The sequence below is a fragment of the Cantharellus anzutake genome (genome assembly GCF_015039405.1).
Source record: "Cantharellus anzutake strain C23 chromosome Unknown EI90scaffold_104, whole genome shotgun sequence".
Taxonomy (NCBI): Eukaryota; Fungi; Basidiomycota; class Agaricomycetes; order Cantharellales; family Hydnaceae; genus Cantharellus; species Cantharellus anzutake.
Window position 1 is genome coordinate 262,314 of NW_024067054.1, and position 15,864 is coordinate 278,177.

A 15,864-nucleotide genomic window follows, 5' to 3' on the forward strand; every position below is an offset into this window, starting at 1 on the left:
ATCGGAGGTAGTGGAAGTCGATGGCCGTGGATGGATATGACATCCATAAGGCTTCCTCAGCAAACTCCCTCATTTCGGTTCACCTCCTCTTCATGATCTCAGAGACCTCCTCTGAGGCTGGCGACCTTGCCTTGTCTGGCATGGCATGGGGTAGTGTAAACAGCGGAAGTTCTTTTTGAGCTTCCGCACTCTGAGAGATCCTGCTCTCAGGGTGTTTCTTTGTGCCTTCTCAGGCCTTTAGCCTGAGAAGAAGTTGATCTTCGTTTTCCGTCCTCCATTCGGATGGAACCTGGAACAAGTCCAGTAGTTTTTCGGATAGCCGATGTGGAGGTTCTTCCCTCTGTTTCCCTTTGTCTGCCTTTGGGGCTTGACTTGGGGAAATGGGGGAGGACTCCAGGGGATAGTGGGGCCCTGGAGTTTCCTGTGACTCTATCCAATCAGCTTTTCGGGCTGATTGTTCAGCGCTTATGCATTTATCGTGCAAGTCGATCACCACATGAGGAGGCAAGAGATCTTCCCCAGCTTGGGTGAGATCGATGTGACATGGAGTTCTAGGGGTATTGGGCCCCACACTTACTCCAGGTAAGTTTTTGAAACCTTCAGGGACCAGCCCCAAGGTGGTTGTTCTCTCTGGATCGTGTTGATCCTCATTGTCTGATGATGGCTGTTGATTTGAATCTCCCATGATGGGAGATTGCAGTTTCTTTATAAACCGCTCGTTTTTCTTTATCGTCGCTGCAGACATGACCTTGCCCTTGTGGGTGTGTTTAGGCACCATCGGTGCTACCGAGTCAAGTTGTTATTTCGATTTGATTGTCTTGGTGGGTTGTGTTGTAAAACACACCTCATACACTTAAAAAAGTGTGAGGTCTCAGTGGGCTAGCTCAGCACACAGAGCCATAAGTGATACGAAGGTGTGTATTTTACAGTGTGTGTAAGCAGTTAACGGAAGTTACCACTTACCCCATGTGACTATATGTACCTCGTAATTACATATGGCTTGGGGTTTGGGGCTATTTCCCTGACAGTTAGACTCTGTGGTATAACCGAAAGGAGGTAGGGAGGGAAAAGCCCAGAGGGGCAGGAGGATGAGGTGAAGTGGGGTTGGTGACTAACTGGCTAAAATGGAAGGAAGGTCCAAATAGGAATGAGGGGAAAGTGCAAAAGATACATTACAAGCGGCGAAAGTGCCAGTATGGTCCATGGAGCTCAGAGGTTGCAGAGCTTACGGAAGTTGTGGAGGTGAGGTTGGAAGTCCAAGAAATGTTGGCAATGGTGTTTACATAGGATGAGATCACCAATGCAATGGACTTAAGCCGAGGTGGAGTCAAAGTCCAAGGTTGGGGACATGACAGGATCTCGGAGCGAAGGTACGAGCAGTGTCCCAGTATGGGGTACAGGACTGTGGTGGAAGGTCATAACTTTGGTGGAGGTTGGTGGAAGAGGGGAGGAGGGAGGAGAGTGATGAGAGGAGTGGAGAGAGGAATGGGGTCATGTCTGAAGGTGAGTATCGGAGCAGACAGAAGGTGAGGGGTGATAGGAGGTGTTGAGAGGAGTGGGATGAGAGGCATCACATCCGAAGGTGGGTATTGGAGCGGACAGTGGTAAGGTAGGACTCCGGAGGTGGTTGAGGAGGGTCCAGAAGTCAGTTCGGGATCGGGTATTATGACACAGATGATCAATGAGTGGTGGAGGTTCTGTTGGAGGGCAGCACATATATTGCTGGAAGGCACTAGTGTGTGACCCCTTCCGGACGTTGCCAGAAGGTTTGGTCTAACCGAGTTTACTTGGTTAGACCATGTGACTTGCCCCCACAAGTCACACTTTCTTCCTTATTTGGCTATTTTGGACTTTTCTGCAGAGGCCACAAACTATATTCATTCATTTGAATTAGTTTCCTTTTTCCCTTGGTTCTCATGCATTAGCTTGAGACTGAGGTTAGTTACAACTGTCATATCTGTGCATACCCGATCCCAACCCGACTTCCGGACCTCCTCCTTCCTTACCTCCAGAGTCCTACCCTACTGCTGTCCATTCCAATAATCACCTTCGGTCCTGGCAAACACCGCCCCTCTCGCCACCTTCCTACTACTACTCCTCCTTCCCTCTCCTCCCCTATCTCCATCCGCTCCGATACTCACCTCGGACCGAACACCGCCCCTCTCACCACCCTCCTATGTTATGGAAATGGGAAATTCCCTTTTTTAGCCTCTTATGGCCTCTGTACAGTATATTATCACGTGACATGTATATAATAACAACCTAACAAACTATTATCACCCAAAACACCCGATGTCCATGTTATTGTAAACCCCACTGTTACAACATCTGTTACATTAATTGTAACATCTTCTCAATGTCACGGCCCTCTCCTGCACCCGAACGCTATAGAAATGGGCCAATTAGGCCCCATTTTTATAACATCCTACCACTCCTCCTCCTACTCCTCCGCTCCTCCCTCACAACACCTCCACCCTTCCGTCATCCTCCTACGCTTCTCCCGTCCACTCCGATACTCACCTTCGGACCTGACAACTCTCCTTTCCGCCACTCCTTCCCTCTTCCCTTTCTCCTCTCTCTCCCCTCTGGTACTCTTCTGCCGACCCCCTGCCAAGTTACGACCTTCCACCGCTGTCCCGTACTTCGTACTTGGGCACCGCTCGTACCTTGCTCTGAGCCTCCATCTTAGTCCCTACCTTGGACTTTGACTCCACCTCGGTCTTAGTCCATTGCATTGGTGACCTCATACTACGTAAACACCATTGCCAATATTCCTCGGACTTCCAACCCCGCCTCCATAAGCTCTGCAACCTCTGAGCTTCGCGGATCATCTCTGGCACTTTCGCCGCTTGTAATGTATCTCTCACATTTTCCCCTCATCCCTATTTGGACTGCTGCTTCTTCCCATTCTAGCCAGTTAGTCATCACCCCCACTTCTCCTCATCCTCCTGCCCCTCTGGGCCTTGCCCTCCCTACCTCCTTTCGGACGTATCACAGGTTCTGTCTTATGACCTTCGGTACCGCTCCGCTGCTGTCTACCCTTTGTTCCCATTCGGACGTCTTCATTCTGATTTGGATCCCCTTTGTTTCCTTGTGCTTTTTCCCCCTCCATTATATATATCGGCGCTTGTACATACTTGTTTTGGCCTCAGTCCAAAATCGACCTGAATGCCCCCTAGAGACTTCCTGCTCGCCTACTGTGAAATTAAGGACCAAATGGACAAACAGCAATGGCACAGCGCTCCGCTTGAGTCGCTGAGGCCAAGGTCCTTCCATGCTAAGTCTCCGATTCCACTCCGGAGTTGTCTGTATCTGCGCATCTTCATCTCTCTAACAACAACATTCTTTTACTCTTATTTCTTATACATTGTATATTACCTTATAGCTTTAGCATTAGGTGATATTACAGTTCTCACACATTAGCTTGAGACTGAGTGTCATATCCTGGAATCCCGACCCCGCATTCTCCCACCTCATCACACCTTCCTAACAACTTCATCATCCCCTACACCATAACTCCCCACTCCCCAAGTCACCTTCCTTCCTAACTGTCTCAGCTCCGGCCTTTGGATATGTAACTCCGCCTTCGGAGCTACCTGCATCCTCCAGTGATCCCCCTCACATCATCACAAATTAGTCACCTTCCATTTATAGTACAACTGTTGCCTTCTTTCCATTCAGTCGGCTAACCTCCTCTTACCCATTTCTCGTTCCCATTCATCCTCCCACCTTCTACTCTGGCCTTCTCGACCCAACACCTTGGTTCCCCATTAAGGATATCGTTCAGGACCTTTCGGTACCTTTCAGTATTATTTGGCACCTTTCAGTGTTTTCAATTATCACTTGGACTTTGACTAAAGTCCTTCCCATTCCTCCATATATAAATACTTGTAGATTAGAACCTGTAGTTCCCCAGTTCTAATCTCAACTAAAAGTTACCCCAAGTCCCTCTATGAGTGAATCCCGACCCCTTCCTACAAGATACCTCAGACACATGAAATATAAGGACTAACTGAGATGTAATGGAGGCACAGCACTCCCTCCGAGTCACTGAGGCCACGTCCTTCTTAGAGCCACTTGTACCACCCAGCAGACCTGGGCTTCCTGGAGAAGCTTCGGTTCACTACTGGAGCTCTCAGATCCCCTCTAGTTGAGCCCTGCCTGCATTCAGACTCATGCACTTTCCCTTTTCGTGTGGGGTTTTGACACTGAGCTTTAGCATTAGAGCAAGCAGTTATTCCGTTAGGTTCAACAATGATGTGGTAGTGATGGAAGAGGAGCAACAGGTACTGATTGATGCTTTGATGCTTGGTATGGTGTGTGACCATAGGGGGTCCAGGTGGTAGTACTTGGAGGCCATGAGAATTTTCTGGGCAAGTTGCTCGTTGCTTGCCCTGAACTGTGGCAGTGTCTGGAGGTCTTCTCACGCTTCCGTGCTCACACAAGTGTACAAGGCAATGAAACAACAACTGGTAGAGAAAGGAAGGAGGTGGGGGGTCAGGGCTTGGGTGCTGGGCCCTGACATGGAAATTTCCACCTACAAAGGTGCGAATGAAATAGGGCTCATTAATTGCAGAATATTCGGAAAGACTCAGTGCTGAACTTTCATTACAAATGGAATAGGGGTTGATGAGATATTCATGTTTTGGTTCATCACAGATATATGTCACAGGACCAGTTGAGAAGTTTGACAGGTGTTGTGACCACTGGTATCATAGATATGAGCATAAGTAATACATGTGGTCATCATGGCTTGTTCATCCAACAGAGCATCCCCTCTTATAGCCTTCTTTTCCCCTCTTGGGCCTAGAGAGTCTCCTTTTGCTCCCACTTGCAGCACAACACAAGTGAAATATCAAAATCCTTTACTACATAAGATAACGTTCTATTCATTAAGAAATCAAGGCAACAACACTTATTCCTAAGTATTTCCCCAAATGCCATATCCATACCCTATATTTGGAATCAGAAAAGAGGGGGGAAGTGTTCTTCAACCTCTGCTCTGAAGTCTACTGTTGTTTTTGATCCTGATTCCCGTGCTTCCTTCAGAGTACGGTGGCCTGAGATAAGCTCTGACCAGAATGAGGCTGGATTGAAGAATACCATTGATCCTCGCCCAGTGCCTATATGCCTCAATGGCTGGGTGTTGAACTCATTTGGGGTCTCGAAATTCTTTGTAACCACCAAATGCTTCGAAAATTCTGATCGAAAATAAGACATGATTCATGAGCCCAAATTTGCCTTCTTACCTTGGAGATCCACATTGAAATGGGTTATCAGAGCGGAGGGGAAGATGACAAAGGATCCAGGTGGTATCTGCAAGATTACTCGCCCTTCCAAATTGACCAGCCATGCACATTCAGCATGTGCAAAGAACCCTGAAACGTTCTTCAGAGGGAACAGTGCTATGAAGTGTGTTTGGCACTTACCATAAACGTATACAGCACAAACTCCTGCTGCTATGTTATGGTGGTCCTTATGAGGCCACGTATACACATGTTCCACCTCTGAGTCCTTGAGGGGTGCATTGATGGCAACGCTAAAGAACAAGGAGGCTACGGTTTTCACCTGAAGAGGCTCATAGGCCTCCCAAAACTGCTGAACCTGTTTGTACTTTTGGAATACACCTGGGTAATACATGAGGAGCATCTCTGTGAGGTGCGAGCTGGCCAAAGGAGGGTTACCCCTGACTGCAGTAGCAAGGGTTTGCAACACACCTGATGAGTTGAAATTCCTGTGAATTCAGGAACTGGTCGACTAGGGTTTGGTTCTGCTGGTGATAAGCCGTGAGGAACGGATACTAGGTAGCGATACTCAGCAGGGCACCGTTTGAAATAAATCCCATACCACCTACATTCTGGTTGTTCCCATTAGCTCTGTTAAATCCTATGTGTACTGTACCAAATGGGCCTCGTTTTCCCTGGTATGAAACACCTGCAGAGCGGCTAAAAAGCCCATCTATTTGATGCAGTAGCCTAATCTGAAAGGCGTCTGTACTAGTTACTGAGTGGGGGAATGTCCGGAGCATCAGGAGTCTTCGCTCCCTGTCAGAAATGAGCGTTGGGCCCTTGAGATTAGGCCTAAACAAAATATGAGAACCTCCCAGTTTTCTATACTCCTGAAAAGCGGGCACTCACTGGTATGGAACAGGCTGTAGGCGTTGCAGCCATTGGGAACGGGTTTCCAGATTTCGAACTAAAGCTTCATCCTTCTTTAACTTCTTTCGCCTGGGCCCTGAGATACCGCTGGCTGCTGTTTCATGGCTTGAAAACAGAGTACGGGCTAGGAAGCTTGTTGCTTGTCGACGTAATCTTCTCTCCAATCTTGCCTGGGAGCGGGATCCATCCTTCGAACGCTTTTGCTCCAGGTGGGCTTCATTAAAAGCCTTCTTGCCCTCACGTTGTTTCTCTCGACGCGCTGCGTTTTTCCCTTTCTTCTTTGGAGGTGCTGAGCTGGGTGGGTGGGCTGGATCTTCATTCCTACGAAAGGGTAAGAGGCAGTCACCCAACCACGGCCTAACACACGACCTACCTCTCATTCAGTTCGATAGGAGGAAAAACTGCCTCATCGCCTTCTACATAGCCCGTCAAGACGTCGTCCTCATCAGGATCTGACAGGATCAGCAAGCCCCCATCCTGGGTAGAGTCGGCGCCGTCATCGCTGATACAGGAGGCCAGGGAAGAAAGCGAGCTAGGGGATGAAGGGAGTTTTGGGCTTCCAGGCTCTGCTGTTGAAGCCTTATCGCTATTGTAGAGGTTGAATGTTTGCCCTGTAGCTAGCCTAAGGGCCGCGATGCTATCCCAGAGTGACACCTGAGTTTCCAGCATATAAGCCTAGAAGAGTAAATTAAAAGCTCTTAAAAAGGAGGGCCTGCTAACTTACCTGCTGCCCTGAGGCAAGCTGAACTAGCTTCCCCCTTGTCAGCCTCATGCTCGTACTCTCAAGAAGCGGGCCCCAGGAACAACAGGCAAATAAGCTAAAATTTGAAATGGAGGGCGCCAGAAACTGGTTGAGGCTGCACTATCTAGTCGATCAAGTCGTGCTGAGCCCTATGCTGGCCTCAAGGATGCGAAACAAGGAGAAACGGTGGATACACCAAGAACGAGGATCTAGGGCTGAGGCAAACCGATTAAGCAACCAGGCGGCTCCCTCCTTCCCTCCGATCAAGTACTGAGACCTGGAACCTAAATCCCCACCCCGGAAGGCCTGTTGTTTCCTGTCCAGTCGCTAGGCAGGAGAGCGGGTAAACCGTTTACTGTTTACTCTTGTTTGGTTCGAAAATTTTTATCCGCTCTCTCTCCCTCTCCTCCGCACCCCCCCCTTAGGGGTCTTTCCCCATCACCTAGCTCTCGTCCTTAGCACTCATACCTAGCCCCTGAAGGCAGCATGGCTGATCGAAATTCGCTGGTAGCATCAGGGGCCCTGGTAGGGGCCCAGGGAGGAGCCAAGCCTTATAACCGACCCATGCAGCCAGGAAGGACCTTTTGGAGCACCCTTGTAAGTTTTTTAAGCCTTTCCTTTCCCCCCTTAGCCCCAAGCATCGGCGCCCTCCTGCGGGGGGGCAGGAACAGGGGCCGAAAGATCCTTTCTTCCACACACACAAATCACGTGACATGACATAGGACCGTGGACGCGCGTTTCGATTTCACGCTCACTTGGCCGACCATCGCATGCATGGCGCGCATTTTTCGTGCATTCAGCGGTTGCTAGCTACTTCGTACAAATCAGTAAGAGCCAGCCCTAGCTTGCATCTGCATGGGCTCTTCTCGGTCTCCGGCTTCATGGGCCGTTAGGCCCCGAGCCCTTTGCTTCTTCGTTTCCAGGGGCAGGGCTTAGGGCGCCACCCACCCGACCAATGGCGTCAGTAGGCGGCCTCTCTGCATGCCCCTTGGCTCCACCGGCCTAGCACCTCAGTTCGCCGCCTTCATCTACCACCTCCCAGCCGCCGAGCGCTAGTTCATGGTTTAGGGTTTCTACACATCGCCTCTTAAGGCCAAAGAAGGGGTAGGGGGCCGGAGAGCGATCCGTAACGCAAGACCTGTAATCGGTGAGAAAGCCAATGATACGTAAGCGCCCAGTTCATGGCAGTAGTATGGGTTTATTTTTCAGGATTACCTAGCAATACATAAACGCCAGAAATTACACGACGTTTAGTAAGTAGTCTAGTCGCTGTCGGAAGTAATTCGTAGTAAAAAAAAAAACACCGGGAAATCCAGGTGAAATTCACGGCTTTTTACCGCAGGCCACCCATTACGCCTGGGCTCAGGGGTAAAACACCCGGAACAGGGGTGGGACGCGATTGACGACGTCAAGACGAAGCCCCCAGGTAAGGAAGGAACCCCCCAGACCAGCAACAACTCATCTTCGCCCGCGAAGAGCTCAAGGACGGTTGGACGCCGTCGGACTACAACCCAACCAGCCTTGGAGTACAAAGAGCGTCGAGACGCAACCCCCATTTGAACGCATACCGCGGCAAGACCCACGCTAAGTATTTACCGTTAGATCTCCCATTCAAGTACGAGCTAGCATTTTTCTTTAAAAATTCCGGTCAGTAGGATTCTTCCTTACGGTATTCTCGGTGACCTGGCTTTCAAGCTAGAGCCAAACTTGAGTAACCCTAACTTCCGTTGAGGCACCTTCAGCGACGCCGATGGGGCGAATTTAAGCCCATAGGATCCTTACCTCGTCGCCGTATTTTTAGCAACACAGCGCGTTTTCATGTTAGCCAATCAATCGCCCTGATTCCATCTGCATGGGGCGCTTCTACCCCAATGCCATCTTGGGCTGCTCGGCCCACACCTGTTCAGGGCCCACAAGCAGTTGGTCTTCTGCGCTCAATGAGAATTGCGGATGTTTCCTCTTCAATTGGATGAGCCTGGTCCCGGCCTTGATAACGCTACGGGAGGCTAATGCGCGTTGTCTTTTAACTGGAGCTCCCAGTCCTGCTACGCGAGCCGCCCAAACGTCTCCAAACGTCTCCGCCTTCCGATAGCCACGGCACAACGGTAAGGAAGTGGGAAAGCACGTCGTGTATTGCGATGCACGAAACACCAAATGATTTTTTTATGTACATGTAAACAGATGTACTGTTTAAAACGACGGGTTCCTTGACAACGCAAAAGTTAAGCACTCAATCCATCGAGTCGGGGACTGGTGCCCGGATGAGCTCGGGAAGCTTCACAAAGATACCCAATATCGAGGCCAAAGACCATTCCTCTGTTTACAGCTAACTAGCCTTTTGTTTGTAACCATGTCTTATCGGGTTTGACAAAGACGTTCGCCATATATCAGGAAACTAATACGGGCGCGATCTGAAACTCTCACGGTCCATTGGCTGTTCCAGATTCCAATTGGGGACTGACGTTCGAAGGTGCTTGGGCAAGTGAATCCAACACCATGAGGCTTCATCCCAAATGGTGGAGATGTGAGCTGTATCCACAGGAAAGGACGCTCATCTCGACACGTTAACGAAAAAATCGGCAGACGTCATCGCTCGGCGTACCGTCAGCAAAATGACGTAAGTCACAATACATATCTCCTACGTTTACATAACAATTGAATGGTAGAATCGACTTATGTAACCGGTCGATCGCAATCTGATTCCGGGGCTCTTTCGTTGTTTCTTCCATTCAGTCTGACGACGCAAACAAAAACCCCTCACTGCCTCACCTGCCTACCGCATTCGTCGCTGGGAGCGTTTGCGCCCCAGTCTTCGTTTGAAAACCAGGAAACAGGATAGACCCGGCAAGGGGTGGCGTTTTCGACGTGCACATGACGGGCTTTGGACTTGCATGGGTGAGGCGTGAAACACATGGCTGAGAGACGCTAGAGGTGAGTCCCTTTTCCCATCGTTCGACAATTCGCGTTCATTACCCGTCGAAAGTGCGCTATGGCCCCCGATGCGTACTATACGCGTTCCCTACGAGCCATCCCCGATTGGAGTCCGATCGGGCACTCTCCACGACCGTCTAAAGGATCCCCTTGCAGGTGTGTCTACAGCTCAACGACGAGGGGGACTTCCTTCCTCCTTCCCCCGTTCAACCGCTTCCGTTCGTTTATTCATTTACATTTCACAATCCGCTCTGCAAACACGAATGCCGAGAAGTCCGCCACCCCCTTCACCTTTCCCTCGTCCTTCAGCACCGCCTCCCATCCAAAACTATCAACCCGGAGCCCCCATTTTATTTTCTTTTGTTGTGTATATAATTCCCGCTACTTTGTAGCGGGTCTTGTGGGCTTAGACTGAATTGCCGTGGTCCTGTTCGAACCTAATCCATGTGATAGAGCGAGTAACGCGCGTATGGTCCATGGAACCATTTATGTAAACCCTTTTTTTTCAGGAGCTGTTCCACCATACAATCTAACTAATAGACGACAATACTGCAGATCTTGCAAGTCCCATAGGTTGTCATGAGCCTGGGGCTCAGATGTTGAGACCCCGCTCATGAACCGACGCGTTCAGCGTCCATCTTATTGGCATGCGACAACACTCCCACCGCTCCGCTGCCTCGTCCGTTGTTGATCCTGACGTCATCCACACGTTGCTATGACCGTGCCATGGCCACCTCCACATGCACTCTTGCCCCATCCCGTCCAGCACCACTGGCAGTGCCGACGAAATGGTCGCATTTATCCTTCTGCATCTTCCCTCCGCTCTGCTGTGACCACCTCCGTCCGCAACACATCCTTCCAACGGCCCCGGTGCTCATCTCTCTCCTCCATCCCGATGCATTCTATGCAGGTATCCCTCATCGGTCCCTCCCACCTTGTTACATTGCCCTCATGATATGCCGTTGTGACGTCGCGTTCCATTCTCGGCTGACATGCCGATGCAGAGGTTCGCCCTTCGCACTCGACGATCCTACCCCACCCCCCGCCACTGCTCCCCTGCGTTGAGTCGGGACACGAGTTACACGCAGTTCTGCATTGGTACGCTGTCAATGGGCCCGTGCATAAAATACTATGTATGTATATCAGATGTGGCCAAGACCATCACTTTTCATGTCCCAGCGAAATATGTCATCGTTAAATGCAACCGTCGTCCTCCCGAGAAATATCATCGATGCACACGGTGAGGGGAAGAAATCGTCTAGGGCTCGGCCTTCTGCAAGTTCTTCGATTTTGCGGACAGGATCCCATTGTGGCCACACGTCCCGGTGTAAGGGAAAAACTGATGGATCGAGGCTAACCAGCGACGGGTGGGTCGATTGGAGCTAGAGCTGCTCCGATCGGGAGGTTTATGTTGATTACCGAGTGTCTGTCTCGAGCTGCGATTCATGGTTGTTGCCCAGGGGCATGGCAATAGGCCGGGGTGGAGATTTGAGTGGATTTGGGAAAGCTTGTGTGCAACAGGCAAGCAGCGAAACACTCGGGATGTTAATTCCACTATTAACAACGCCCTTACGAGAGGATGAGGCCGACTTGTTGGACCTGCTCGAAGTCGTGTCTTAGTAGTGCCTGCCGCAAAATTTCTAACGCATTCTGGACTGTCCAAACTCACGCAAAAACCTCCTTCCACCAAACCCTACTCCCACCAATGGGTTCTCAAACTAATGAATATTTTCTCCCAGCTCTCCCTTGGTTCTGATCTCGCTGTGGTTTTGTTTGTCAGGACCGGAATGTTCTGGATAGCCAACGGCTCCCATATCTGAGACTCACGCGCTCACATCATGTCGCCCCAATACCGTAATCCCTTCACACCAGAGTTTCACAAGCCATTCCGCAACGAATACTTTAAGCGCTGATGCAAAATGATTGGGCTTTCACTTGACCTCAGACTACAAATAGGTCCCCACCGAGTCCTGATAGCTCTGCCGTTACTTTTGTTTTCTTGAACATTGTTAAACATGTCAGACTCCACAGCAGAATGAGGTAGACATGAAAAAATGGGGGTTCGTAAGCAAAAGTGCCATATATCATCCCTCTCCCTTCAGAGCTGCACAATTGGCAAAACCTCTACAATTGACAGCCTTACATATAACTGGAAGGAGGGGACAGGCAACCATTTGCCTTTTGGGTGAAACACCTGATTTGCAAATGTTGTACTATCAGTAGCAACATAGCTGACAATGACAAAATGCTGTTTACCGACTCAGTTGGGACTTTGTATACAATTTCCATACCAATGGGACAGTGAGTGAGTCCTTCCGGAAGTGTCGACCCAAATGATAACAACATAATGATCAGGAAAGAGAAATGAATGAATGCGTGGGGAGAGTGAAACATACCCCATTGAACAGGATCAATCAGCACATTATCCTGGATTCTGACCAGGTCACCCTCGTTGCTGGACCTCAGAGCAATCATGCAGCCAGATCTGCATCCCTTCTTGGGCAGGATCTTTCTGCATGAGCAGAAAACATTGGGTTCATTTGTAAATATGGACCAGCGTACTGTACCCACGTGACCAACTACCGGTCACACGTCACGCTGGCCTCCCAGTCCGGCCGAAATGACGGTCATGTCACATGTCACGCTGGGGGTGCGGTTGAACAGCCTGTGTCACGCAAATTCCTTGTGACGGCTCAGTGGCTATGCAATTATATTTCAAATGCCCTTTTTAGTAATATTTATATTAGAAGTGAAAAATCTTCATCTCCTCCTCCAAATTGCGTGCCCACCTTGCTTGCATTCCACGGCCAAGATCCAAGCTGAGGCTAGAGGAAGGGAGCATGGTGATGTCATCAAGGGTGTCAGACTCAGCTTCCTCAGCACAAGTCCGTCCCGCTTGTAGGCCACCATCAACTTCCTCAAGTCCATCAGGCACATTCCCAGCCACATGCTCGAAGACTTCATCCACCATCACATCAACATCGTCTTCTGGGATATCCGGGAACTCTCGCTCATGTACAGTAGAGTCAGGACCTGAGTAGATGTCACCCCCAATGTGTGGCGGCTTTCGTGGTGCTGCGATTGCTCTTGCAAGGTCAGGATTGTTAGAATTCTTGGTATTATGGTGTTCGCTATGACCAACTCACGTTTGGTGATGTTGAGTCATGTGGCGTTTAGATTTACACCTATTGCCTTTCTTGGTGGCGTCCGTGCCAAAGTCAGTGCACATTCATAGCGCCTGACTATAAAACCCCAATTTTTGGACAACCCAACCTTCCCTCAGTTCACGTACAACGGGACTGAGGTATGTTGGTTATATCATGTTTAAATCATGTACTAAACATTAGTCCACCAGCGATAAACTCGCTAGGTGATTACTTTTTAATCTATTCTAGTTCACGTACAACGGGACTGAGCGATAAACTCGCTAGTCCAACATTTCGTCTTATAAGGATCGGTCTGGTGAAGAGTGTTGAGGATTACACGTAGTGGACAGCTGGTCAGGCTGGAATGGGAGAGGTTAAAATCACCTGAACAACATAGTTGAAAGGCCTGTATTTTGTTAGCGCCATAGTTAGTAGTCATAGTGTTGTTCCTCACTTTACGAATTTTATCCTGCTGATTCATAACATGGAAAGTAAACCAATGTTTCAGGGACATGGTCCCTCAGTACAGGAAGCCTGGTGTCGAGTTTTATATCGCATGAGGAGATCCCATTTTGCAACTGAGAGTAAACCTCTCGCACGGCAGCCAACTGCTGTGATTGCTTTACTGCATGTTTCAGTGGACGCTGGATGCCAACATCACAGGGTTGCCATAGGCCCGTGCATCCACCTGGAACATAGTCAAGTATGATCCAAGGATAGTTGTTGTACATCCAGATATGAAATTCGAGAGATGTATGAACGGGCCACACATCAAGTTGCCAGATACACTCCTGCAGTGGATTGAGAGATAGCCGTTCCTTTGCAGCGCTAAAGTAAGGAGCCAGTATATGTGATATGAAAGATTTTATTGTTGTAAGGTTTGCCCAGTATGTATCATTTCCAGAAAACTCGAAAATAAAGCCAAGTTGCATGGCTTCGTCATGACTAGGGGCATGTGTCGAAGGCAAACTTGCTGGGGTCTTGCCACGAAAGATGGCCTGGAATGGCAAAAGAACCCTGCTAGCAGAAATGGCCACATTTAGAGTAAATGCACGCTTCTCATCATGCCCCACAGTAGAAACTTGATGGGATCCCTTCCGTTCGTATGTGGAGGCTGAATTCTGTTGATAGATCACTTGTGTCTGATCTGAAATCACCCGAAGACTATCAGGGATTGCATAATGGCGGATGGAGTAAGCTTGACGAAGCAGTGAGCAGTGGATTTTTTTATCGGCATCAGGTGGGATCTTTTGCGAAGCACGAGTTGCCTGTCTCAAGCTCCAATTCATTTCTTCTCGGAGAAACCTCCGGACCCATGTCATGCTCACAGCGAACACACTCCCATCTTCCTTCACAACAGTTCTCAGGATTCCAGGCTGGGTATGTTGAATTTGGGCAATGATGATGCCACGGATTTGGTGGGCGTCCAATGCAGCACCAGCCTGTCGGATGCCCAGCAGCGTTCACTTGATTGCAGCGATTGTATCTGGATAGGATGCCTGTGCGTCCCAATTCCTTCTTTAAGTTTTTAGAATACTACTAACCATTCTAGACTCACCAATATCCCCCTCTTCGTAACATTGCCTCCTGGACAATTTTCTTTTGCAACCTTCGCGAGTGTTTTGTTGGACCAACGTGGACATGACCCCGTGCGATCAATCCACTTACCAACGACATCAGGATGCAATGAGTGAAAGAGCCTTGGGCTTCTCAATTGACATCCTTTTGTTATTTCAGTGGGACTCATGTGCCAGCCAATGGTCGCCACTACTTCAATTATTATTGTCCAGAAGGCAGGCTGGAACCAGTTCGTCGCCGTCGCAAACTTGCGCACTCTTTGACTATGAGGGTGTATTGCATTGTGAGTGGTCTTTCTGCGCTTCTGTTCTCTCAACCATTGCTGAATATGACGCTTCGGCCATGACATCTCTGCGATCGGGACTGGCTTGCTTGGAGCACAAGTATTTGGTTCCATGGCATCAGCAAAAAATTGTTATGCTCCTGAGTGCTCCGAGTATCGAGAGCACTGGGAGAATCAGGAGGAGATTGGCCGGTCCAGGAACAGCCCATTTCCTCCAGAGTTGGCTAGGTACTCCAGGGCATTCCCAGGAGGGCCTGGAGCATTGCTTTGTGCACAAACATATCCAGTAAATACAATTTAAATGCTTCAAAGTGTATAGGGGTGAGAAGCTTCTGGGAGCTCCTGGAGCATTTGAAAATGAAAAGGAAAAAAGAAGAGGGAAGATCCCCCATGAATACCTCCTACCACAAGACTAACACAACAAGACACTGCTTAACATTTAGATCAAACACTATACTATATACCAAGGACACTGAGACTCACCAATACACAATCAAAATTTATGGCCTGATATATGATTAATCTGGCAACTTAATCACTTTCAGGCTGGCAGAATATGGGGGAGGGGGAAATGGGGGAGAATGAGGGGGGGAATGAGGGGGGGAATGAGGGGGGAATGAGGGGGGGATATAGAGGGAAATGAGGAAAATTTGAAAAATAGGGACTTCTAAAAAGTTGAAAAAAATAATTAGGGAAAAAATCAAAAAAAATTCAGGAACTGTAGTGCCTTTGAAGTGCTTTCAGGATATATAATTATTTGCAAAATCGAGGAAGAAATGATGGAGAAAAATGGAAAATACTTTCGGAGACCCGAGAAATAATGAGAACTGAATTGATGGGAAAGTCTGAAAATTGAATAGGAAAGTGAGGGGAAGCCTTGTAGCATTGTTATTTTCTGCTGTTCTGATTTTTCCCGATTCTTCTTGGTCTCATTCCCAGCTGCTCCTCAATACTCCTGGAAGCTCCTGGGAGGGTCCAGGAGCAGCTGGGAGTGAGACCAAGAACAATCAGGAAAAATCAGAACAG

General features: G+C 49.0%; 3 protein-coding genes across 3 annotated transcripts; 1 reads left to right on the forward strand and 2 right to left on the reverse strand.

Annotated features, from left to right (window-relative positions):
- Window positions 1–4,732: 4,732 nt before the first annotated feature.
- EI90DRAFT_135482 (uncharacterized protein) lies at window positions 4,733–7,266 on the reverse strand. Its single transcript, XM_039051725.1, has 7 exons — window positions 6,883–7,266; window positions 6,532–6,833; window positions 6,138–6,479; window positions 5,855–6,080; window positions 5,718–5,800; window positions 5,250–5,665; window positions 4,733–5,201 (listed from the first exon to the last, which is right to left on the reverse strand). The coding sequence occupies exons 1-7, from the start codon at window positions 6,928–6,930 to the stop codon at window positions 4,966–4,968; spliced, it is 1,653 nt and encodes a 550-aa protein (XP_038909642.1). The 5' UTR covers window positions 6,931–7,266; the 3' UTR covers window positions 4,733–4,965.
- A 120-nt stretch (window positions 7,267–7,386) lies between these two features.
- On the forward strand, window positions 7,387–8,631 carry EI90DRAFT_3021227 (uncharacterized protein; the record flags this gene model as incomplete). Its single annotated transcript, XM_039057622.1, has 6 exons — window positions 7,387–7,497; window positions 7,969–8,066; window positions 8,137–8,153; window positions 8,243–8,326; window positions 8,347–8,515; window positions 8,556–8,631. The coding sequence occupies 6 exons, from the start codon at window positions 7,387–7,389 to the stop codon at window positions 8,629–8,631; spliced, it is 555 nt and encodes a 184-aa protein (XP_038909643.1).
- Window positions 8,632–12,574: 3,943 nt separating this feature from the next.
- EI90DRAFT_3133575 (uncharacterized protein) lies at window positions 12,575–12,997 on the reverse strand (the record flags this gene model as incomplete). The annotated part of the gene is made up of 2 exons (XM_039064581.1): window positions 12,575–12,917; window positions 12,978–12,997. 2 exons carry the CDS (start codon window positions 12,995–12,997, stop codon window positions 12,575–12,577), a joined length of 363 nt encoding a protein of 120 aa, XP_038909644.1.
- Between the last annotated feature and the right edge of the window lie 2,867 nt (window positions 12,998–15,864).

Bases quoted from the DNA above. Each gene is read 5' to 3' on its own strand.
- EI90DRAFT_135482 (XM_039051725.1), bottom strand. From the start codon at position 6,930: ATGAGGCTGACAAGGGGGAAGCTAGTTCAGCTTGCCTCAGGGCAGCAG. The intron at 5,801-5,854 runs GTAGGTGGTATG...ATCGCTACCTAG, and splicing joins CTAATGGGAACAACCAGAAT to TATCCGTTCCTCACGGCTTA. The intron at 5,202-5,249 runs GTAAGAAGGCAA...ATTTTCGATCAG, and splicing joins TTTCAATGTGGATCTCCAAG to AATTTTCGAAGCATTTGGTG.